General features: G+C 35.8%; 1 protein-coding gene across 1 annotated transcript in view; it reads left to right on the top strand.

Moving 5' to 3' along the window:
- Nucleotides 1-24903, top strand: part of cdyl.L (chromodomain Y like L homeolog) — a 30452-nt gene extending 5549 nt beyond the window's left edge. The window contains exons 2-7 of the mRNA XM_018267756.2: nucleotides 8128-8791; nucleotides 16656-16906; nucleotides 18530-18702; nucleotides 21490-21700; nucleotides 23585-23728; nucleotides 24192-24903. Coding sequence (XP_018123245.1) covers nucleotides 8128-8791; nucleotides 16656-16906; nucleotides 18530-18702; nucleotides 21490-21700; nucleotides 23585-23728; nucleotides 24192-24350 — 1602 coding nt within the window. The 3' untranslated portion in view covers nucleotides 24351-24903. The remainder of the gene's footprint in view (nucleotides 1-8127; nucleotides 8792-16655; nucleotides 16907-18529; nucleotides 18703-21489; nucleotides 21701-23584; nucleotides 23729-24191) is intronic.
- The last annotated feature ends 1585 nt before the right edge of the window (nucleotides 24904-26488 follow it).

Genomic DNA, 26488 nt, shown 5'->3' with positions numbered 1-26488 from the left:
TGGCTACTGTAAGAATTGAGATTTTAATATGCAGTACAAAGGTTGCTGTTTGGGTCTGCTATTAACCAAATGACAATATGTTTGTGATTCCAGTAACTTGAGTACTAGCCCAGTTGAGGGAATGCATATTATATCTGGTGAAACTATATTAAATGGGTGAATTGCTGCACATATTAATTACTTTGGCTTGTACTCTGGATTCAAAATAAACTGCGAAAAATCCTCACTTCATCTTTACTCTTTTTTTGGAGAGCCTGGTCCTATTTCATGGTATTAATTCTTTGGTAATTTTTATCCAGCATAAACATCTAATATTCTTACCACCTTTCTATAACAAAACAGAACCTCAAAAACTCCTTTTAAGATTTTCACACTCCCTAACCATACAGTATAGTGTACTTTCCATTGCTCAGTCTGTACTTGCATTGATTAGTCTCACAGACTTCATACAATGGTGCTCCATGTTTCAGCTCTGGGCCCACTTGAAACCCTGCAAAACTGTTCCTAGAAAACTGTCTGAAGACTACAAAGCAATTTAGATGTTACAAGATTTCTGTCCAATCTTGGCACACAGTTTTACAAGAGAAGGGCAGAACTCTTGAGTGATTGCTAAACTTTGGACTAATCCAGACATCCTGCAATTCAAATATTACTTCACAGCATGCCACAGCATGGACTTAAGTTCCTAAATGAGTTTTTGGAATCTAGAAACTTTGATGCAGAAAAACTCCATGTTATATGTGCCTCAACTGACAATAAATGTTCAACTTTCTTTTTGATAAATGTGACAATTTTTTTTAGTGTTTTAAACCAATTTTTATCTGGAAGAACTTCTTTATTTTAAAAACTCTGATGTGACGTGACATGGTGAATAGTGATGGCAAATTTGACCAGTTTTTACCCATTCTACGGGTCTACGGGTGTTCCTTTCACAGCAAAAAGTGGCTAAATATTTTGCACATCACTAGTGATGGTGCTTTGCATCGCTGTGTCGTATCGCCGAAATGCTGTGATGCTGAGATACATGCATCTCCGAACATGCGACCCAGAACATCTATGTTAATATTTCCTGAGCCGGCAACTTATTTTATGCAATGTATATTGTATTGAGCTGAGGGAATAATTTCTTCATTAGAGATGGTATCGTGGAATGTTGGGATTGCATTTTAGGGCCAAACTTGCTAATATTTTTGAGTACTTGGCTAAGTACTCCCCCCGCTATGGTGTCCTAAAAAAAATACTCATTCATAAGAGTGCACCATTTGAGTACACCATTTGAGTTAATAGATAAAGTGGAAGATGACTATGTAAGTTTTAGGTTGGGAATGCATTGCTTTTTACTGGTGAATTTATATTCCCCCCCCCCCATTTATATGAGAACTAAACCCCCTGTTAAGTGAAAAAAACCCCTCCCTTTCTCCTTCCATAGTACCTTACTTGAAAAAAGTGTCCCTGGCATTGTTGGAATATTCATGCAGAGTAGCGCAGTTGAACGCATGGTTGCCATCTTATTACAGAAATGTTTGAGCAGGTAATCCTTCTGGTTGAAGTGCCACTGTGTACGGTAGGTGATTTTAATTGTCTATTGGACCCAGTGTTGGATCGATTAACTCCTCAATCTACTTCATAGTTAGCATTGGTGAACTGGTAAGGAACATGGGTTTGACTGAAGTCTGGAGGTGGAGAAATGCAAATATTAGACAATTTTCCTGTTACTTTACTTCATACAAATCAATGTCTAGGATTGATTTAGCAACTGACTGTGAAGACTTTTCCATCAATAACATCTGTACTCTACTCACCAAGAATTTATTCAAATAATGCTTCCCTTTTGCTCCAAATTTGTGATTCAAGCTTACTATGTAAAATGTGAAGATTCAATTTTGTCTGGCTTGTAGAGGAGAAAGTTGGCAAAAGTAATTTAGAGGGATATATGGAATATTGTCAAAGCAATATAAATACGGTACCCTTGCCTATGTGTTGGGACGCATCAAAGGCTTTAGTAAGGGGAATGTTAACCAATACCATTATTGCTATTAAGAAAAAAGTTAAATAAGAGATGATTGAACTAGAAAGGGTGCTGTTAGTTTCTGAGTGTAAGTTTATAAATGATCCTTTTGAGTCAATCAGTTAGAATTATTAAAGACTGCAAAATTTGCAACATTATAGGACTAGAACGTCAAAGTATATGCTCAGTATAAACAAAAAGTGTTTGAAGTTGGGGAAAAGGTGTGAAAATTTCTATCATTTATCTCCAGGACAGAATCACCTAGTACTGTGATTTCTAAAATTATAAATCGAGAGTAGTCTTTAATTCTGTGGAAAAAATAATAGATGAATTTGCCTCATAGCATTCATTATTATAGTCACTTTCTCTTGATAGGCCCAGTTCACAAATAGATGAGTATTAAAGGAGTATAGATTTACTGAGGATACCCCAGGATGTAATAAATGAACTTGATAGACAAACTACATTGACTGAAGGTTCAGCAGCTTTATGTGCATTACCGTTGGGTTAAAACCTGGGGCCGGATGGGTTCCATTCCTACCTAGGGGCAGATTTATTAAGGATCCAGTTGTGTTTTCCACAAAAATTCTAGTTTTCAATGTTCTTTTTTTGGTCCAAACGCAAATTTTCAGGTTAAAAAGACTCAATCGAAAACTCGATTCATTCTAGTTTTCAGGTTGTTGCTGATTTGCCGATTCAAATTTTTTCTATTCTAGTTATTTCATAAATAAGAAACTATTCAAGTTGTGAATTCATTAGAGTTCATTAGACCTTTGATAAATAACCCCCTTAATGTCTTCCAAAATGCATTTTCTGTCGAGCAGCTTCCACACCCTATGTATGAGGTGGTTACAACCCAAATATTAAAGGAAGTCAAAAAACCCAAATTTTTGCAAGTCATATTGGCCAATATCACTTTTTAATATAGACAGTAAGCTATTGGCTAAAATATTGGCCATAATAATAAAGCTTGCAAATGTAATTGTTATTATTAATCCAGACCAGGCAGGCTTTATGCCAGGTAAATCCATAATAAATAATTTTCGTAGACTATATACAAATATACTTGATAATACTGGGCAAAGATACTAAAGAATGGCCCTATTTGTGGGCAGTAGTTAGAGCATTCGGTTTTGGTCCTAATTTTACATTTTGGGTTAAACTGTTGTATAAATCTCCAGTTGCACAGGTTACAGTCAATAATAGTCTTTCCAAGAGTTTTAAATTGGGTAGAAGCACTAGACATGGATGTCCCTTCTCCCCACTTTTGTTTGCATTGGCAATGAGCCCTTGGCACAAACTATATGTAATGCTGTTGATATAAATGGATTTCACTTGGGGTCAATTGAGGAGAAAATCTCGCTAAATCGCTTCAGGAATTAATGCATATAGTGAATTTGTTTGGGTCATTTTCTACCCTGAAAGTTAATTGGGGGAAATCTGTTATTTTACTAATTGACACTTTTAATGATTGTGAAGGGTATAGAATATAACCTTTACAATGGTTTGATCATTTTAAATATCTTTTGATTGATGTGGCTATATGGCAAGAGGTCGAGATGAACTTCGATCCACTGTTAGAATGCTTTACCAAAGCAAGGGAAACTTGGCAAAAGTTACCACTATCTATATGCGGGCATGTGAAACTTTTTAAAATGATCTACTTGCATACAAATAACTATAAAACCATAAAAAAATAATAATGAAAACCAATTGAAAACTTGCTTAGAATTGGTTTTCTATAACATAATAAAAGTTACTTTAAGGGTTAGTCCACGCGAAGAGATTCGGGGAGATTTAGTCGACTGGCGACTAATCGCCTCTTCTTCTGGGCGACAATCTCCCTGAACTGCCTTTGCGTGACTTCCCATCCGCTATAATGAAAAGTCGCCTGCGCTAAAGCACCCTCTGCGCTTCGTTTTCCGAAGTTGCCTCACGAGGAAACTTCGGGCGATTTCAGAAAACTAAGCGCCGCGTGTGCTTTAGAGCAGGCGACTTTTCATTATAGTGAATGGGAAGACACGCAAAGGCAGTTCGGGGAGATTGTCGTCCAGAAGAAGAGTCGATTAGTCGCCAGGTGACTGAATCTCCTCATGTGGACTAACACCTAAAGGTGAACCACCCCTTTAACTGATGTGTTTAAAAAAAAAAAAAATTCCCCTGACTGTATCCCTTTAAGCACTTTTGTCATCTGGGTTATGAATATTGGATGGCAAAAGGAATTGCAAGTGTGCGAGATTTAATGGATTGGAAATATAGGATGCCATTGATAGATCAGACACCCTTAGAAGTGTTTAGGTCAGGGGTGTCCAAACTACGGCCCGCGGGCCGATATCCATTTTTAATTGGCCTGCAGCAATTGAATCCAGCTGCGTTTTCTGGCGCATGCGCAGTAGAGGCTCTCGAAGCTGCGCCCTCTTGTTCATAGTTCCAAGTTCAGTGCAATGAGTAAGCAGTATCTGCGTGCTACTTGTATGATTGGTTAGCTGGTCTCATTGCACAATGACCTCCTCTTCCCCATGGGTTCGTTTGGCCAAGTCTAGCTATGTACCGGTGTTTGAGATCTTTCTTGCTCGCAGCACACCACCGTAAACCGCTTTCTGCGCTTGCTCTGCAGTCATTAATGGTGAAACAGGGGAGGATGGTAAGAATGTATTTCCCGCACGATATATCTCTAGGTCACCTTCTAGTTTCCTAAGTGCTCTTCTAGGTCTGGTGTCAGAATGCTGTGTGCCAGTGTGCTGTGTATTAATCTGTAGACCGCAGTAAGAAAATACCAGGGTCTCTCCTACCTCGCAAACTGTAATGCTTCACCCAAAAGAATGTTTTTGTCTAATGAATGAATATTATACAGAATACATGAAAACATTTTCTAAAATGTATATGGAAAGTTGGTTATAATTATATCTTTTTTTTTCAGTAAGCAAAACAAATTTGTTTGAATGTAGGAACCATTATCACTGTCAACTGTGTAACATTTAGAGTATTTTGACCCTCACTGTGCTCTTTAAGAAAACATCACTCAAATACACCAAATCTTAAATCACTAGTGGCCCAGATGTTTGTGTATTTACTGCATATGGCCCTTGGTGAAAAAAGTTTGGACACCCCTGTTTAGGTGCTTTCAACTGACCAGCGCATATCAAGCTCAATTTCAACAACATGATATTAGAGTATCCAATATGCTCAGTTTGAGGATATACTTAAAAGCACTAGTAGAAAGTAGAATGTGTTTCCAAGCTGTATAAATCACTAAAAACTTCAGGAATCACTGCTTAAGAAATTACTGTTGAAATGACTAACTTTTATTCCCCTTTTAGATGAGGAATCCTGAGAGGCTACTACTAACTCTATATACAGAGGTTTGGTTTATTACTCGCAATATGTCTTGGTTAAAATGTATCTGGATAGAGATGATACTTGCCCCAGATGTGGGGTGTGTAAAGCTGATTTTTTTTCCACTTATGGTAGTTTGGAAATGTGTCAGAGTAAAGGTATATCGGTAAGAATTAGTCTGATACCTTTCGGGAGGAAAAACAACCCAAATTAGTGGAACTCCTGAAGTTTGCCTCTTAGGATTTGTGGAATTTGAAAAATAAGAAAAAAATTTCCTGAAAAGTCTTTTTTTTTAATTTTTTTTTTTTGCCAGAAAGTATGTGGTAATGAATTGTATATAAGCAGCATCATTATTTAAGAACTTCTATGAGGGGAATGATCAGCTAAACATATTCAATATGGCTTGAACTATTGATAATCAATGTATTGAGATTACTTACGTAATCTATGTGAATAGTTTGAAATGTTAGCCTTTGTTATTTTCTTCTCTAACATCTTCTGTATAAAGATTTTGTTAGTTTTGTTTTCTTTGGAACAGAAAATAAATGAAAATAAAAACTCTGATGTCTTCAACTATAGAATACTAGTTGTATCTCTCTTTACACCTGTAAATACTTGTGTACTTGTGACACGGCTTTTTTTGTTTTGTGTTGAACAGTTTACAGTATCTAGATATCAAAGTGTAAATAATCTGCTCTTACGGAGTAATCTCAAACTGTACACCACTCATCAGGGTGGCTTCTTGAGTTCAATTGAGTGATAGGGAATTACCTGCCATTTTAAAACCTTAAAGGAGAACTCAACCCCCCACTAATAAAAACTCCTACCCAGTACCCTACATAGTCCCCCCCCCCCAGCATAGGTGATAACACCTATAAATGTCCCTAATACTTTACTCGCCTATAGGTGCATAATAAGCAGAGCTCATGGGCGCCATCTTCTGGCTCTTTGGATTTCTTTGGGAAGTATTGGGGCATGCACAGTTAAAGCAGTCTTCCTGTTCGTAGCAACTGCGCATGAGCCAAAAGTGACGGAAATTGCTGAAGGGAAAGAAGAGACTTGAAGAAATCCGAAGAGCCGGAAGATGAGCTCCGCTGAACTTACTTTGCATTTATAGGCGAGTAAAGGATTAGGGGCACTTATAGATGTTATCATCTATGCGGGTGGAGAGCAGAGAGGGGGGACTATGTAGGGTACCAGGTAGGGGGTTTTATTAGTGGGGGGTTGAGTTCACCTTTAAGGGTAATGGAGCAGCAGGTAAAATTATTTTTTTTCTTTGTATGGATCATACATATGAAGTGGAGCAAGTTATTTTTGGATGGTCTGTAATTAGGCTCAGAAAAAGGCAAGAGAACACTCTACCAGTGGCACCCTAGAGGACAGAGATGACTCTGGTCTGTGGTGAGCTAATAAACATGACTTTTAGCAAACAAGTTACTTAACCAATCTTACGTTAACATTGAAACACCTTGCACCAAATATGCAATATATGGCTTGTGCTGAATATATTCTTACCTATTTAGTTATGGTGTTTTTTATATTCTTTGCAGAATATAGGGCACAATGTGAAACTCAAGGTAAAGTCACATTCTGCATCATGTTTTTAATGAGCACAATCAAAACAAATTATCAGTCCACTGAGAAGCCTCTGTTTAATGAGCAGTTCCTTATCACACAGCCCAGCAAAGGCTTCAGCTTCAAGAAGGGAGGAGTGTGTTTGTACAGAGGGATTCTCAGTAGACTGGAAGTAGCATGCAACTTTACTTTCAATTACAGATTTTGCCCTGTTTATTGCTAGAAATATACAAAAAAAAAACAGGAGGGAAAAAGTACATTCATTTCAAGCACTTTTCAATAGTTGAAAATAGCATACTGCTGATAGCTTGGTTAAACAACTTGTTTACTTAAAACATGTTTGTTAGCTCAGTCAGTGTAAAGGGTTGGAGTATCACCTTGTCATTTCTTGTGCCTAGTTGCATGATGTTTCAAGTAAAAACACCACTTTATCTGTCTGATCCTCATCAGTGCAAGAAATAACAAAAATTGTATACTTTTGTATTTAAAGAGCAGGAAAAATGTATGATTCAGCACAAACCAAGTTAATTAAACTAATGATGATAGAGTGAATCTACATCTGAATAGATGAGGAGAATCAAAATTAAAGTTTTCCATTACCCCAGTCAAAGTCAGGAATTAAGGCATGAAAACCTACCAGTGGGTCTGAATTAATCCAGTTCTGCAAAGAGGCTACATTTTTCACAAGCCATGGGAAATTATATGAAATTATTGTAAGTGTTTGGATGCAGTTATTGCTACTGATATTGGTGCAACAAATGACTTCTTAAAGGGATACTGTCATGGGAAAACCATGTTTTTTTTCAAAACTCCTCAGATAATAGTTCTGCCCCAGCAGACTTCTGCACTAAAATCACCTTTTCAAAAGAGCAAACTGATTTTTTTTTTTATCTAATTTTGGAATCTGACATGGGGCTAGATATAGTGTTGGTTTCCCAGGTGCCCCAGTCATGTAACTTGTGCTCTGATAAACATCAGTCACTCTACTGCTGCACTGCAAGTTGGAGTGATATCACCCTCATTCCACGCCCCCCCCAGCAGCCCATCAGCAGAACAATGGGAAGGTAAATGCTCCCTGGTAGATAAAAACCAGAAAATTAAAAAAATAAAATTTTTATTGCTTCAGCTGAATGATACTAGAGACTTCTAATTGTATATATACTTTATAGTAACCCTCCTTTTAATTGTGTTCATTTTTACATTTTCAGGTAGAACAAATTGTTGATAAAAGGAAAAACAAAAAAGGTAAAGTTGAGTATTTGGTGCACTGGAAAGGATATGACAGTGGAGATGATACATGGGAGCCAGAACAACATTTAGTAAATTGTGAGGAATATATCCATGAATTCAACAGAAGACACAGTGAGAAGCCTAAAGACAACAGTACAATAAGATCTAATCGGACATCTCCAAATAATGCAAGGAAACAAATTTCCAGGTCAACAAATAGTGCTATTACACGAACATCTCCAAAGTCTGTGTCTCTAAGTAAGGAAAGTGACTCAAAAAACAACCAGTTACTCCATAGCAGTCCAAAATTGCGCAGAAGTCCTTCCCAAGCAATTCCAAGCAGGAAAAATATAGACCTTTCCAGATCAGGAATAAAGATACTTGTGCCCAAAAGTCCAATGAAAAGTAGAACTACTGTTGATGGATTTCAGAACGAAATTACAGAAAAATTAAATCATTTAGAACAAGAACAAGACACTACAGCCCCGGAGGTGACAGCTGAGAAACCAGTTGGGGCTTTATTGGGACCTGGTGCTGAAAGGGCTCGAATGGGGAGCAGACCAAGGCCTCAGTCTTTGGTACCACAGATTCAGATGCCACTAACAGTGACTGCAGCATCTGCATTAACTGTAAATGGTAAAGGTAAGAGGAGTTTGTTCTAACCTCAATATTTCAGCTTGACTTTTTTTTGTATAAACTAGTGTAGAGTGCCATTTTACTACATAAGCTGGTTTCTGTACATTTTACTACACTTGCATGGCTTAAACTGGCGATACATGTTCAATTTAAGATGCCAATTCGGCAACTTGTCTGCCTGTGTATGGGCCCTTCCTGGCAGCTGACCTTAATGATATTGGGCAGATATTGGTCATGTACAAATCCTGGGGGGTGGGCTGAAATATTTACACAAAGGATAATTGTCTTGATGAATATCCTAGGTTTTCAATAGTGATTAGTGGTCTAAAAAAATAATGATTCTGCTCATCTTTAATTTAGGTTTAAAAATATGCCCTATATTAATGATTTTCAAAATAGCTGTTGTTTTGATTTATTATATGTAGCTACGCTGAACGAGAAACTAAGTTTGGAGAAGGTGTATATTAGTAGGTGTGCTCCCATTACTTCATAGCTAAGGTCTTGGCTAGATCCTTAAGCGAGAAGGAAAGTCAAGAATAAATCTATTTACCCAGTTGATGTTTACACTGAATGGTTCCTTTAATCTCTCTGAATATCCATCCAGACCTTCCCCATAATTGTTTTGATTATGCAGATTGTGGCAATGACACACTGGTTGCATGCACAGTCAAAGCATCATTGGGGTCCCATGGAGCACTACTTTTCAAATGTGTCTTGACAATAGGAAAACAAAGTGTGAAGTTTAATTGGTGATGCTTTTAAAGGAGATATATAGGATAAATGAAACCCCCCTAATTTTGTAGGCAATAATGTATAATATGGATTGTTAGCTTTACTTTTGGCTGTAAATTAATTTTGTCTTCAGAAATTGCCCCTTTAGTGGAGCTCCCCATAGATGTTCAAGAGGTTCAAATGAGGGGTGGGTGTGTCCTAAAGGTCCCTGTCAGAAGCACAGTAGGTGGGTGACAGCCAATCACAGCCCTGCAGTCACACTAGCAAAGATAGGCTTCAGTTCCCTATCAGGTCCTGCTAGCTGCTGATTCAATACATCAGCCTGAAACACTACTTTTGAAAGAACATACCTTCTATATTTAAAAGAGTATAATGCACTGGTACATTCTTGTTTTTTTCCACAAAACAAGCACACTGTTCTGCTTTGAACAAAAAAAAAATGGCCATGCACATTACTAGCTTTTTTTTTACTTTCAGCTTGCATTTCTTATCTTGTCTTTCCTTTTTCTGCAATAAAATATTTATAGAGGTGCAATGTTTGTTTTGCAAGGTCTGAATGTTTTATACAGTTATATTGAAAATGTATTGAAATGATACATTTATCAAAGTGCTCTCCACCTAGAAAAGGTATGTACATATTAAATAAATTTATTATTTTTCCGGTCATTTTCAGACAAACTGTTAACATTTTTTTTTATATTCCCTTCATGGAAAACCTTTGTAACCAGAACTGTAAAGTAAAATATAAAATAAACATGTTTAAAATGCCCAACTGTATTATACAATCTTAGGCCAGGAGCTATTTCAGTGCAGCAATAGAAGAAATTGACACATTGGGGTATTTTTTAAAATGCCTGAAAATTTCTTTTCGTTGCAAAGAGTGAGAATCGGTTTTGGTAAAACACTTAAATTGTGGTATCATGCTGTAAGGTTTGTTTTTTTGAAAACATCCCATATGTCATTAGGATTATTATCTAGTCTGTATTTTACCATCTTGTCTGGTAAAAATTATGCTCGAGAAATCATGATGTACAATGTACATTAGTTAAAAGGTTTAACATACCACATGTTTTTCCAGCTATTTGGATTTTAGTACTTTGATAACGAGAGAAGAATAATGTAGCTATGCAAACAATCATTTTTCATTTTACACAATAATTATCAGTGTTCTATGAATAGAGTTGATTTGTATCTGTCCAGTTACACTTAAATGCCAAATGGTTATTTGTCCTTTAGAAAATAGAATAAAATAGAATAAATAATAAACTAATAGAGTAATTTAGTCCAGAGGGCTGTAGAAAATGTATCTGTTGTCTCAAGGATTTTTTGTTTTAGGAGGATACAGGCACAACGGGCAATGACTATTTTTTTTTTTAAAAGAAAAGCCAAGTACTTTTTGGCATTCACTAGGTTCATTACATATTTTTACCAGTGGTTGAATTATGATAAAGAGTCCCTTATAGGTCCTTCTATTCTTTTATCATATTGGGAGAAAAATAGCTCCTTAAAGGACAAGTCAACCCCCAAAATAGAAATTTGCTCAAAATAAACAACCTTATTCTAAGTAACTTTCCTTACATTCATATATTAATTACAACTTTTCAGTGCTATTCGTTATTTTTAAAAACAATTGCTATTGAAAGCAGCATTTACTTAAAGGAACAGTAACACAAAAAAAAGGAAAGCATTTTAAAGTAATGAAAATATCATGTACGGTTACCCTGCACTGGTAAAACCGATCTGTCTGCTTCAGAAACACTACTATAGTTCATATAAACAATGGGGGAAATTGAAAAAAGGCTATGTGGCACATAAGTTAAATAGGTTAATAAGTTGTATGGGGAAAAAGATCTGGCATTATCCCTCTACAATGTCCTCTAGTATTCTTGTAAGGTGTAGTCGTGTCCTTTCACAAGTCCCCGATCTCCAGAAACATCCCCAACTTTGATTGTCATTCCACATTTTTTTGTTTAATTTTTTAAAAGAGTTTTTATATAAGGCTGATTAGTAAATAATTATTGGTACATGGCAGCTCAGAAACCAGCACAATTAGCATCCGCATTTCACATCAGCCATGTAGCATATAGGACAGGCAACCCTTGTCTGCTTGATGATTTATGATGACCCGTAAGCTTAGCTTCTCAAAAGCTTGCATGTTGCAGACACCCTTAACAAAATCCAAGATGGTAAACTCCTGTGACAACTTTGGAGGCCTGGATATTTCCTACTTTGGGAATGGTTAGGACTTGGGTTTTTCCGGGTAAGGGATCTTTCCATAATTTTAATCACCATACCATAAGCCTATAAAAATCATTTAAACATTAAACAAACCCCATAGAATTGTTTTGTCACCATTATGGATTTATGCAGGTTCGTTAGTATCAAGTTCAAGTTACTATTTAATTATTACAGAGAAAAAGGATAACATTTTTGAGTATTTGTATTATTAGCTTACATTGGACACTATGGTAGATAGCCTTGCCATAATTCAGAGCTTTCTGCATAAGGCATCTCATACCATAAATAATAATTTATCATCCAATTTTCTTTAATCAGCTTCTGTGGGGTACTGTATCTGATGCTTTAGCAAAATCCACTGCCACCCCAGTGTCTAGACTTCTGCTCATCTTCTCATAGAAAAATGTGTCTGACAAGATCTAAGCACATAACGATGTTGGAACAAATAATAGTATTTGTGATTGAAATGTATTCAAGTATGTTATCCCTTATTACACCCTCCAAAACCTTTCTTACCTACGGTATGTGTATGTATGTGTGTATATATATATATATATATATATATATATATATATATATATATATATATATATATATATATATATATATATATATATATATATATATATATATATATATATATATATATATATATATATATATATATATATATATATATATACACACACACATCTCCTTGGATGGGAGAGTTAGAGTCCACTTTACTTCCAATTTTAAACGTAAAGCAACATCAAAAATGAAAGTGTTTGTTTTAAAGTAATACAAATATAATGCAGTGTTGCCCTGCACTGGTAAAAACTGATGTGTTTGCTTCAGGAACGCTACTATTATTAATATAAATAAACTGCTGTATAGCAATGGGGGCAGCCATTCAAAGGAGAAAAGGCTCATATTACACAGCAGATTGCAGATAAGCCCTGCAGAACATAATGGTGTTATATGTTATCCACTATTTCCCCTGTGCCATATAGCCTTCTTTCAATTTCCCCCATTACTACACAGCAGCTAGTTTATATAAACTGCTGTATAGTAGGGATGCACCAAATCCAGAAGTCGGTTTGGGATTCAGCCTTTTTCAGCAGGATTCGGCCGAACCGAATCCTAATTTACATATGCAAATTAGGATCACGGAGGGAAATCACATGACTTTTTGTCACAAAACAAGGAAGTTAAAAAAATGTTTCCCCCTTTCCATCCCTTATTTGCATATTCAAATTAGGATTTGGTTCGGTATTCAGCCGAATCTTTCGCGAAGGATTCGGGGGTTCGGCCAAATCGAAGTGGATTCGGTGCAACCTCCCTACTGTATATTCGTGTTTCCCAAGCATACAGATCAGTTTTACCAGTGCAGGGCAACAGTACATGATATTTTTATTACTTTAAAACACTTACATTTTTTGGTGTTACTGTTCCTTTAAAAAAAAAAAAAAAGGCTGTTCACTCGCAATCCCGTAAAAATCTGACAGAAAAAAAATTCTTGGGAGACTTGTCACCTAGTGAGACAATGACCACAAGTATAAAGCACAAGAATTGCTTAAAGGGATACTGTCATGGGAAAACATTTTTTTTCAAAATGAATCAGTTAATAGTGCTGCTCCAGCAGAATACTGCACTAAAATCCATTTCTCAAAAGATCAAACTGATTTTTTTATATTCAATTTTGAAATGTGACATGGGGCTAGACATATTGTCAATTTCCCAGCTGCCCCAAGTCATGTGACTTGTGCCTGCAAGTTTAATTTGTCTTGGTGTTTTTCTTTCGTTCTATACTAACACATTTTTTTTTTTACAAATTTTTTTTTTGATGTTACTGGTCCTTTTAAAGACATCATTTCAGGTCTTTCAGCAAATCTAAATGCCTATAAAGAAAATCTGAACCAAGATATGTTTTTTAATATACATACAATTAAAATGTTCAAATTAACTTCAACTTACCTTTCTAATGATATTTTGAGTGTGATCTGATCATGAGCATGTCCTCTTAACCGTCCATCTGATCACTTGTCTTGATGTGACAGGTATGCTATATCTTTAAAATGGCTGTACGTGTAAAGCTGGCCATAGATGTAAAGGTTTTTAAAAGATCTTTTCATTATCGTTAGACCAAGCTTATCTTGAAACGATCGTTTAAATGTACGGTTTGTCCATCAACTAAAAAGACCATTTCAAGCAATGTTGTCTAGTTGAAGCCAGGAAAACTGAGGGTAGCTACCTGCTTGGCCCTGCAAACAATTGGACAATACATTTCACTGTGACTGATGAAAATTTTCTGACCTGGCCGATAAATTTTCTGACCGATGTCGGGCGAAAAATTGTTAGATGCACGATTGTTTCATTTCCACTAACCTCACGGTAATTTGATGGATTGGTTGGATTGCACTAAAATCAGTCTTCATCAAAGAAAAATCTTTTCATCTATGGGGGCCTTAACAGTCAGTTCATTTGTTAAGGTAGCCATCCATGTGTTTGGGGGTCAACAACTGGATCATATTTCTGACAGATATTGCTTAGACAGAAAGTCCTACAATAACCAAGTTTTTTTTATTAAATTTTTTATTAAATGAATGAAAAAAAAAAAATACAAAGACATATTAAACTCTTTAATCACTAGGTCTTTATTAAGAAATAACTTACCGAAACTCCACTTGCACTCCTCTTCAGAAAAGGTGATCCGGCAATTTCTCCTCCCTGCTTTTCTCATAGGAGATAGCCAGGGAGGAGAAATCAAGCGCCACATGATGAATCGTCGCCCTGTCGCCTTTTCTGTAGAGGAGCGCAAGCGGAGTTTCGGTAAGTTATTTCTTAATAAAGACTTAGCGATTTCAAAGTTTAAAATGTCTTTGTGGGGTTTTTTTTCGTTCTACACTAACGAATATTTTAATTAAAAAAAGTGATGTTACTAATCCTTTAAAGGACAAGGAAGGATAAAATACACAAATAACAAATCAATCTCTATGTGCCTTCCTGTATGCATCATTCAGCATTAATGGTGCCTTCCCAGATGCTCAATTTAAAAATGTGATTCGTCAGACCTCAGGACAGTTTTCTATTTTCATCTAAGTCCATGTTAAATGAGCTTGGGCTAATTGAATGTGGTGGTTCTGAATCATGTTTATGGTTTCTTCTTTGCATCGTAACGTTGTAACATTCATCTGTTTGGGAAGTATTCCTAAGCGCATGCAGTGATTTTCACTACAGAATCATGTTTGCCCGAAGATCATTACCAAAAAAAAAAAAAAGGCCTATGCAGGTCTGAAACGTTGTTTTATCTGGGTCAAGAGCCTATGTCTCAATAAAGGCGTTTTAAGAAAATGCATTCATGGATGGTGCTGTCGGTTAAACAAAGGATTCGAAGATCATTACCATCCAATATTGGTTTTCAGTCTTGTTTACAGAAATGTCTCTGGTTTTTTTGAATCTTTGAATGATATTATGTACTCTAGATGATGAAGTCACTAAACTCTATGCAGTTTTTTGTTGAACATTACTCTTCAAGGGATCCTGTCATCGGAAAACATGTTTTTTTCAAAACGCATCAGTTAATAGTGCTGCTCCACCAGAATTCTGCACTGAAATCCATTTCTCAAAAGAGCAAACAGATTTTTTTATATTCAATTTTGAAATCTAACATGGGGCTAGACATTTTGTCAATTTCCCAGCTGCCCCTGGTCATGTGACTTGATTGAGAGGTATTGGTATGCATCTCTCATAGCATTTTACCCTACAGTCACAAGTCAATAGAATCCTTATCTGGCAGGGGTAGTTTTGCAGTGGGGCATGTTGATCCTTTCACAGGTGTTGACTGGTTTTGTTTCATTTGTCTCCAAGTGCCCTTGGCACTTGATTGCGGTGTGGGAAGGTTTTGATTGGCTCCATTTTGGACATTCACGGGTTAAATTTTATACAGTATATACACAATATCCAAACTTGATGGAGTGACTACTTCATATACTATTTTAAGCTTGTATCCCCAGTTATGTTTAAGTGTGTTGTTGATCACGTGCTTGTGAGAACTCAAAAGCATCTGCCCATTTTATTTTAGATTTTACCATGCTTTTTTTTTTAAATAACATTTTTCTGCTCATTAATTTGGGCAATGATGGCAATGGAAGTGTGCTAAATCTGCAAGGATATATACAAAGCCTTTTGTATATATCTTCTCTCTGTATTGAAAGCAATATAAATACTAGGGATGATGTCTTGGAGTAATTACTTTGACTGTTAAATTGTATTTTTAAATTTTCATCTTGTATTTTCAGTGGCAATTACCTGTAGCTATATAATGATCAGTCAATACCAGATTTGTTTTGAAGGACTCTCTCTAAACATTAGGGTTGAGGGCCTACTAAGAACTGCTCCATCAGTATGTTTTATTTTATTTTTTTTTGAAAAGGTGGCCATATGTGCCCTGATAGGGTTGAGTTGTTTGGCTGATTCCCACCATATTGTTCTGCTGTTTGGGCTTGTACTGTGCCTTGTGTGGCCAATCATGGTCAATTCTTTTGACAGATGCAGAAGTGAAGGGAAGCTGCAGCTTTTTCTTGGAATCGGCAGTGTTGACTGTCCCTCTCTGTGTCCAAATTTCACAATATGCATTCATTCCCTGAATTGTTTGACAGTGTGTAGGCTTTTTTACTTTTATTTATTTTTACATTTTAATCTAAATATTAATACATAAGGGAAAAAAGGTGAGGTAGTTGAGGCCAACTTATTAACGGTATATTGATGTTTCCTGATAAATGTAGACTAGCTCTATGTATATTCAAAACTCTGAAACGGAAACTGCTGCATTGCTTTTCTAGTATGAGATTTTCAAAATTGCTACATTTATAGTCTCTTTTAATCTTTAATATGGCCAACCATTTGTAATTGTTTACAGGTACTTCTACTTTAATGGAGGCTTTGACAGCTAGTGTTACTACCAATATACAGACTTCAGCAGGAGTAACAGGCAAGCGAAGATTCATTGATGAAAGAAGAGACCAGCCTTTTGATAAGAGACTACGATTTAGTGTGAGACAAACTGAAAGTGCATACCGGTATAGAGACATTGTGGTCAGAAAGCAAGATGGTTTCACACATATTTTACTTTCTACAAAGTCTTCAGAAAATAATTCACTTAATCCAGAGGTTAGTTTAAAACATTTCAGTAGGTATAGCTGTTGTTATAAATTTCTATCTGCTAAAAAGTTTTTATTCCTTTTGAGAATATTCAACCCATTACAATAAAAATGTTGGAAAGCTCTGCTCTTTTGATAACTACACATGTACCTATTTATGATTAGATGGATGCATTGTAGAATATGCTGGACAAAAGACCACAGACTGCTTTTTCTCAGCATGGACGAAAAAAAGGCATGTTGGCAGTAAAATGGCTGTTTAATTTTTTTGACATTTCCATAATCAAACTCATTACTGCTTTTTAGCGTTTTATAAATAGCAACACTTCACTACACACAATACATAGACTACAATAATACATCTAGCCACAGGGGACCTTAAATTGTGCACTAGAATTAGAATTTTTAACAGTCACCCAAAAAGTAGCACTGCTAGCGCTCTCCCATTGAACATAGGAAAAAGCAGCATTACAAGTTTTAGAGCTGTTTAATGTTACTTTTTAGGCTTCTAAAACATGTTTGGTAAAGCTAAATAATGACATAAAGATGCTTTCTATAATATTAGCTACTAGGATAAATGTTTACATGCCCCTTTGGATCCATAAGGATCAAGTAGTTTTCATCCCAGGTTGGCAGATGGGAGATGCAATCAGACGCCTACTTTTATTGATGCATAAAGAGCACAACTCCACAACCAAGTTTAAAACTGAATATTTGTAAAGCCTTTGACACTATTTCTTGGCTGTATTAACACTATATACTACAAAAATGAGGCTTTGGTCCATATTTTCTAATCTGCATAAAAGCATTGTATCCATCACCAACAGCCCTTGTAGCCTCAATGGGGTTTCATTCACCAAAACGGTGCCCTCTGTCGTCTTTTATTTGGCAATAAAACCCCTAGATTCCTTAATTACTTAATTAGATCTGATAACAATATTCAAGGGTTCTGGTATACAATACCAATCAAATATCAACTGTATGTTTGCAGATGACCTCACCCTGCTGGTCACTCAACCCCTTACTTCTCTTCCTAACCTTTTAAACCTATTAGACTAATTTGGTTCTATATCTGCACTCCCTGTTAATTATGATGAATCCAAAGAGCGCTCTCTCTCTCTCTCTCTCTCTCTCTCTCTCTCTCTCTCTCTCTCTCTCTCTCTCTCTCTCTCTCTCTCTCTCTCTCTCTCTCTCTCTCTCTCTCTCTCTCTCTCTCTCTCTCTCTCTCTCTCCCCCCCCCCCCCCCCCCCCCACTTTGGTAACATCCTTTACTTGGTCACTTATTATGAAATCTGTTGGTTATTTATTCATTTTGAAGATATCGTTTTCCGTTAACAATTTACATGAAATTCATGTGTTATATAAAAAAATATTCCGTGCCAATGGTATTCTGCATTTTTACTAAACAGAGACTGCCTGCAATTGTCTTTGAGATAGGCTACAATTCTCTTTGGATAGTTTCTCTAATAACCTAAGTTTAGCACTGTTTATGTATGTTAATTAACACCATTGAGTGGTGTTATATGTACAGTAAATATCACTGTGCTTACAGCAAAACTGACTTAAAAATTCTTTCTAAGAGACTTGATGTCCGTTGCTTGATTTATAATATTTTGTTACTGGGATTTTGTAGGTAATGAAGGAAGTGCAAGGTGCACTAAATACTGCAGCTGCTGATGACAGCAAACTTGTTCTCTTTAGTGCAGTTGGAAGTGTCTTCTGCTGTGGTCTTGATTTCATATATTTTATACGCCGTTTAACTGATGATAGAAAACGGGAAAGCATTAAAATGGCTGAAGCTATTCGGTAAGTAATTAAGCAATAAATAGTTTTGTTTTTTTTTAAAAAAAATGAGACTTTGTTCAGTGGCTACCTTGTTATATGTTTTACTTTCTGCCTACGTATCGACCATAAATGTGGGTGGCAATTCAGATTTCATGAGTACTTTTTATCTACTAGCAATGTCAGGGCAAAATCATTACCACAGTATGACTGAAGGACATGGAAAGGTTAATGGCTTCAACGGTGCAGCTAAATGTAGCCTTTACACTAATTGGGTTTACCTTGCCAGCTTTTTATAGAAAACATTGCAGGACTGATTTCCTTTTCCAAGCTGTAGGGTGACGTCAAAGACAGTCTTAGTGACTTCCTTCCCTGAGCCCTTAGTTGGGAGTATATGCAGACCCCCATGCTAAGGCTATGGACACACAGACTGAAGACCCCAGCTGCTCTCAGCCTGCGTATCTTAGCAGGCTGAGAATAGCTGAACTGCTCCCAGCCCCTGCTCCATTGATCTGAATCTGATCAGGCTTCGTATGCACATACAGCAGAGGTCAGCCCAAAATATGCAAAAGCAGGCTGACCTCTGCTTTACGCTACTGTGTTTGAGGGCACACAGGCTGATTGGATTCAAATGAAGGGAGGTGATCTGTTCCTCTGAGCCTGCAAAAATATGCAGTATGAGAACAGCTTCTGCCTGTGTTCCCATAGCATAAAGGCTTGTCTACTGCACAGGATTTTAAACTCGGCGATGATGTATTTGTCATGTGTCATCACGAACAATCACCCAGATTTATTAAAGGGGACCTGTCATCCAGACATAAAAATCTGTATAATAAAAGTCCTTTTCAAATTAAACATGAAATCCAAATTCTTTTTTTTTTTTATTACAGCATTCATAGCTGTTGTAAATGCAATTAAAATTCTTAGCTGTCAATCAACTATTGACTGCCTCTCCTCTATACCAGGCGGCCTAGAGGCAGGGCAGGCAATTACTTTCACTTTCTATTCAGCACTTACTAGATGTCACTACACTCCCTACATTCCCCCTCTCTCTTTATCATTTAATTGTGTAGCCAGGGCATGGGGATGGACATCAGGTCCCCCATTCTGGCGCACAAACAAGATTTAGAGATGATGCAAGGCTTGCCTTAATAACAGTGTCCACAAAATGGCTCCTCCCTGCTTGTTGTTGTTGTTATGAATTCCCAGACCAAATGAAACAAGATTCAAATAATTTATATAGTGTAATTAAAGTTTATTTTGCTTGACTGACGTGATAAAATAGGATATGGAATATATTTTTTTGGGTTACTGGTCCCCTTTAAATGTATATTTGCATTGCTCTGATGATCAGATTTGCACAGCTGCCTGCTCTCTGTTATACTGTGGTAGGTGCTCTGGCTTTCACCCCAATATCCTATGTGGCAGCCATAATGTTGGAAGATGTGGCAAATAGGAATTGGCTGTACAACATTTGATCTAAGAGATTTGGGATGTGCAATTTCTAGCTATTAGCTGGCAAAGTATCTTGCAAAGCCTTTCCTTTCCCTTTTAGGAAGCAGGCTCTCTCACATTGTTGTACCATTATAAAATCATTCAGCAGCTGTTCCATTTTTGTTCATTTAGCTTAAGAAATTTCAAGAGATTCCAGTAGCCCCCACAAGCAAACTGAAGTCAGATGGTGAATACTAGATATTGGCATGTTGAATGTACAGTGAAACCTCTGTTTTTTCCATCCCTTCGTTTTAAGCTTTCCAGCTTTTTTTCATCTTTTCGTGGTGTAAAAGGACACCTGTCATCTAATCATTTGTTTCCCCCCACTTGAAGTGCGGGCTAATAGAACACATGCAGTGTTTGACACTGTTCTTTATGTCCTGTTGGTTACAGTAAAATAACTTTTACATCTCTGCTGCAAGTAAAAAATAAAAGCAAACTGCTGGTTGATTACAAATGGTACTTTTTCCCTCTTTCACTGCTTTACAGAAACCCAGGTTGATGGTTATGCAGCCTAAGAGTGGGAATTTAAAATCTGACAACTCATACCGGGAACAATGTGTTTTTTGCAGCTGTTCAAAGGGATGACTGTACAGTGAATAAGCCACTGCTATTCAGTGCACTGAACAAGAGCAATTAGCATGCATTCTCATTCCTAGAATAATTATGTTAACATTTGTTCATTCACTGTTTTAAACCGTAAGAAACGCCTTTGTAACCTTAAAGGAGAAGGAAAGGTTAAAACTAAGTAAGCCTTATCAGAAAGGTCCATCTAAATATACCAGTAAACCCTCAAAGTAGTGCTGCTCTGAGTCCCCTGTCAAAAGAAACACTGAATTTCTTTCCTTCTATTGTGTACAAATGGGCTTCTGTATCAGACTTCCTGCCTTCAGCTTAAACCTCATTGCCCTGGGCAAGAGCATGCTCAGTTTGCTCCTCTTCCCCGCCCCCTCCCTTCTCTACTGTAATTTAAGCCCAGAGCAGGGAGAGACTCAGGCAGGAAATGATGTCACACCACATTAATACTGCAGCTCCTATCCTAAACAAACGGAGAGTTTCTATAGCTGTTAACTCAGGTATGGTAAAACATTCTACAGAATAAATATAGCATTCTAGCTTGCACTATTGCAGCTAATCTATTTGCAATAAAATGCCTCCGTAGCTTTCCTTCTCCTTTAATAAACCAGTTCTTACAACTGGCCCTGATCTAGAATTTGTAATATAAAAAGTGGGTTTTGTGAGTGCTGTTTCATGTGTGATATATTTGGGAGAAAGTATACTATATAATTAACTTAAATATATTTTTGTATTTTCAAGGACGTTTGTAAATACATTTATTCAGTTTAAGAAGCCAATAATTGTTGCTGTAAATGGACCTGCCATTGGACTTGGAGCATCAATATTGCCTCTTTGTGATGTTGTTTGGGCTAATGAGAAAGCTTGGTTTCAGACACCTTACACTACTTTTGGACAGAGTCCAGATGGATGCTCGTCTCTTATGTTTCCTAAGATAATGGGCCTTGCATCAGTAAGTAGTAGTCACGTTCATCCTCCCTTTTCAAAAGTGAATTTTCACCGCAATAATGTCTTCCATGTCTCCCAAGAACCAACATAAACTTAGCAAGGTTAAGATTTGTCACTTAATGAAAACCTGCAAGTTATAAATCTATAAGCAGAACTGTTTTGTGTTTTTTAGGAAGAAAAATTATTTGTAGTAAAACAAAAACAAAAAACAGACTTTTGCTTTAAGTTCTGTTCCAGAGCTGTACAGGTAAATGAAGGCATGCAGTCCAGTCTGCAATTTACTGTTTGACAATGAAATATCCAACTATTGCTTGAGATGCGTTCTGAAGTACAATTAAATGAATCATGTAACTTAAAACTTTAGTTTCTGAAATTATTGTAACATAACATTTAGCTTTTTCCAGTTATGTCAAGAAGAGGGATAAATCGAAAAACAAATTAAAAACAAAATGTCTTCCTTAAATTACACCGCAGCATCTTCTCCCAGGAGCATGGTATTCATTTGTACAGACAAATAAATTCTTTACTTTGATCCCCTGCCTGAAAATTCAGCAAAGGAGTAGAATCTCCTGTGTCTTCTGCTGGTTCCATACATTCCATACAAACTGCATTGCCAGTAGGAAAAACTAGCACTTCTACTCCTTGACCAAGCTTTGGATGGGGCTTTAAAGTAAACATTTCTTTACAGGTACAAATAAACTATGTGCTCCTGGAAGAAGAATCAGACAAGCACTGTTGTATAAGGTAAACAGTGCAAACAAGTAAGGGAGAGCATTAAAAAGCAAAGGCAATTCAGAAGAAGGTAATGAATAGGGAAAGTATTGCTCCATGTTATTGAAAAATTTACAACTTTAAAATTGAGTAAGTCTGACTAAAAAAAATGTGGTGCACAAGCACACTGCCCACCTTTGCTCAATCTCTTTAAGGACTGGGGGAGTCTCCCTGATTTACAAGCATCAAAGGAGGGCTTCAGCTAAAAAAGTTTAAAAACCTCTGCCTTAGGCATTTAGCTGGTAAGTAAATTGAAGCCTACATGCCAGCACGAAGAGTCCCATTATATCAACATTTTAATTTAATGGTTTTAGAAACCACAAAAAAAAACTCTCTCAAACCATGAATGCCAATTAATTTATTAAAAGCTCATGATATAAAGAGCAGAAACTAATAAAAAATGGGGATTCAATCTGAATCCTTATACAAAACCTATAAAACCTTGTGCAATTACAAACAACCTCAAAAAAACCTGACAACCTTCAAAAGCTTGAAGGGAGATTTTACAGTCTTGACAGTTTTTAGATGGCAAAGCTTTATATTCATGCTTTTCATGTGGTTTTTGGTTTACTAAATTCGGAATTGTTGGTGGTTTAGTGTCATCGGTAGAATCTACAATTTTTCGTGATAAACACTATTCGTGGAAAAAGATAGAATACAAATGTGGTTCAATGGGCCTTTTACTGTTGCATGCTTTAGATTGCACTATATGAGACTTACTTGACAATATTTATTTGTCGTAATCGCATCTGGATGGGAAAAAGACTAGGCCTAACCTTTAATACCCTTGAATTGATTATTTAGGTTTCTTGGACATAACTTAATTAGGTATCAGGAAATCAAATGACCTTTCTACAGGATTTAGATGTGATTTGTTAAATCAGACCTACATGACTGGTTGTGAAAACTAATGCCTTGAAAGTCTGTTACTATTTATTTTTATATGCATGTCTTTATCATTCAGATTTTGTTGGTTGTAAGTTCTTATAAGTCTGATATGATTTATTTTATCCTTTACATTAACAAAAGGTGGTGTCACTTAGGTATCTAGAGATTTTTTGAGATCAGTTGGGTTTTTGCATTGTAAATTGTTTATTGATCAAATTTGTTTTTCTAGGCAAACGAAATGTTGTTCAGTGGAAGAAAACTGACTGCACAAGAGGCCTGTGCTAAAGGTCTAGTTTCCCAGGTGTTTTGGCCTGGAACTTTCACCCAAGAGGTTATGGTTCGCATTAAGGAACTTGTGACCTGCAATCCAGTAGTATGTCATTTAGATTAATAAAACTATTTTAGGGGCAGATTTATTAAGGCTTGAATTGTAAATTTGAATTAGAATTTTTGAGTTGGATTTTTGGTCAAAACTCACAAATTCAAATTGGGAATAATCCAAATTCGAATTTGAGATTTATCATACCTCGATCCTTGGAACAACTCTAATTCGATAGTATGCCACCTAAAACCCGCCAAGTTCATATAGAAATCAATGGCAGAAGTCCGTTGACCCATTTGAAGATGTTAATAGCCTTCCTGACAGGGTTTTTTTTTCGAATTCGATTTGAGTTTTTGGGTGGTTTCTATTCGATCAAATAATAGACGTTCGAGGTCATTCGAGGTAAAAAACAAATCACTCGACCTTTGATAAATATGCCCCTTAATGTTATTAATTTGGTGTCGTTCTGGTATTGTTTACATTATTTAAAGTGCCTCTCCAATTTGTTTTTTAGGTACTTGAAGAATCTAAAGGTCTAGTTCGTAATGTCATGAGAGGAGATTTAGAACAAACAAATGAAAGAGAGTGTGAAGTGCTAAAGAAAATTTGGGGATCTCCACAAGGCATGGATTCCATGTTAAAATATTTGCAAAGAAAAATTGATGAGTTCTAAAAGATAACTCTGCATATCCTTTTGCACATATAGGAACTACAAAAAAAATATGAATTGGACAGTACAGGATATCCATACTAAAGAAAAATTACATGGATTTGAAAACTTCCTTAAAAGTTGAAGAACATTGGCTTGTACTGTATTGAGAAAAGACTTTGATTAAAATTGTTTTTGTGAAAGGGATGCCTGAAAAATTGCTCTATTTTTTTGTTTTTTTATAATATATATTTACGGGTAAACTCCAACCCATACTTAGATTAATGTTAGTCTGAAGCAGTGCTCTATTTCAAAAGGTTAAAATACCTCACCATTAACTCTCAAAGAAAAAAAATCAAAAATGTATAAAAACGGTATTAATATATTTAAATAATCCCAAAAATTGTTTGTGTACTCAGGACATGCTAATAAAGAAAAGAACATAAAAGATTGGTTGTTACCTGGTTGTTATCATGAAGAAACCACTTTCAAGAAAAGCACTTCTGTTTTTTTGACAAGATTAAGTATTTGTAAGTCACAGAATATCCTGTGTTTTAGGTTGCAGTTAATCCTAAAATTATAATGTGGAGGGTTTTTTTTTTTCCTTCAGTACTTCTTGGATGATGTTGTCCGTAGTTGTTTGCAAAATGTATTACACCAAAAATATTTTATGTTTATACATGTATAAATTTTAGGTTCTGCCGGAACATATTTTATTTAATAATTTAATTTTGGTACTCTATTAAAATTACAAAATCCCCCAAAACTACCTTCTTTTGTTTTTGTTGCTTTTGTTAGAAGTCTCTTGTTAGCATTTTTTTTAAAAATTCTACTATATATATATATTTTTTTTTTACTTTGTGATAATGTAAAGCGTAGAACAGTGTACTGTAAATATGCTTAATATGTAATTCCTTTTCTTGAGTATTTAATTGATTTATGAATGCAGGTATGTTGTTCTTAAATATCTGTACTTAAAAATTGTTGATTGTATGAAGAATTAGTAATCCTATTTTTGTACAGTTTTAAATTTTATACTTCAAACTGTACACCATTTCCACTTAGCATATAATGCAGCATTTTGTGCAAAGCTGCAGTTAAATTTGGTTGGTACAGTATTTTTGCATTGAACATACACTTTCTGTTCTGAATATAAATATATATATATATATATATACATAAATATATACATAAACTGTACAGTATGTAAAGTTTTATAATATTTCCTGCTGTTAAAATGGCAAAAATAAAACAAATATTTCATAACATGTATTTAACTGTTATCTTCACAAACATTTGATTTTGAACTTTTTAATTCATCAATTAAGTTAATGTCCGTTCCTGGTACTTTGCTATTATTTTGGCTTATGTCACACTAAGAAATTAATAGTTTGCTTGAAAGAGACATAACTGTCACATAATACACTACTAATATAGGCTACCAAAAATTGTTTTTGTTTGTCCTCATATGGTCCTCAAAAAATAGTGAAAACTAAGATAAAATCTCTGTTACTTCTAACATACACAGTTCTACTTTCAGGCTTTCAGCCTAAAAAATCCACAAATTAAGCCAAAAGTAAAAAACAATGCACTATATTTCCTGTGTGTTTCTTGGATACAAAAACAAAATAACAATATAAAAGCCAGGGCAATTCTGAGTAAAGATATACTAGATCTTCAAAAAGTACCAAAATTCATCAAAAGACTCGAACTATAAGATCACTTAATACGTTTTCCAAAATGTAGAAACATTTAGAACTGATAAATGTTTTTATGCTGTAAGTAATAAGCCACATATAATTCTTAATGTTACCAGTTTTTCCAAAAGTTTCAATGCGCAGCATCTTATTCTCAGCATATTCCTGCATACTGAAATAAAACATAAATGTCATCTAATTCAATTGCAGTCATTGCAAACAGAACACACTGCCTGTATTTTATGTGTTGTAAAAGTGCAAAATCGTAAATTTTAAATCTATAGTTTGGAATCTACATATGCTAAAGATGCAGCTAATCTTTCCCCCCCACTAGCTCTTGAGAAAATAAATGATCTTAGTCACACTGTGCAATAAAATAGTTTTGGGGCAAAAAAAAGCTTTTGAGATACCCCACAGATCGTGGGGGGGGGGGGTCTGAAAAGAGGAGGCTGAATGCAGAGCCTG

Source organism: Xenopus laevis, chromosome 6L (assembly GCF_017654675.1).
Source record: "Xenopus laevis strain J_2021 chromosome 6L, Xenopus_laevis_v10.1, whole genome shotgun sequence".
Classification (NCBI taxonomy): domain Eukaryota; kingdom Metazoa; phylum Chordata; class Amphibia; order Anura; family Pipidae; genus Xenopus; species Xenopus laevis.
Note: the sequence above shows the minus strand (reverse complement) of the source record. Positions and strands in the feature narration are given on the sequence as shown.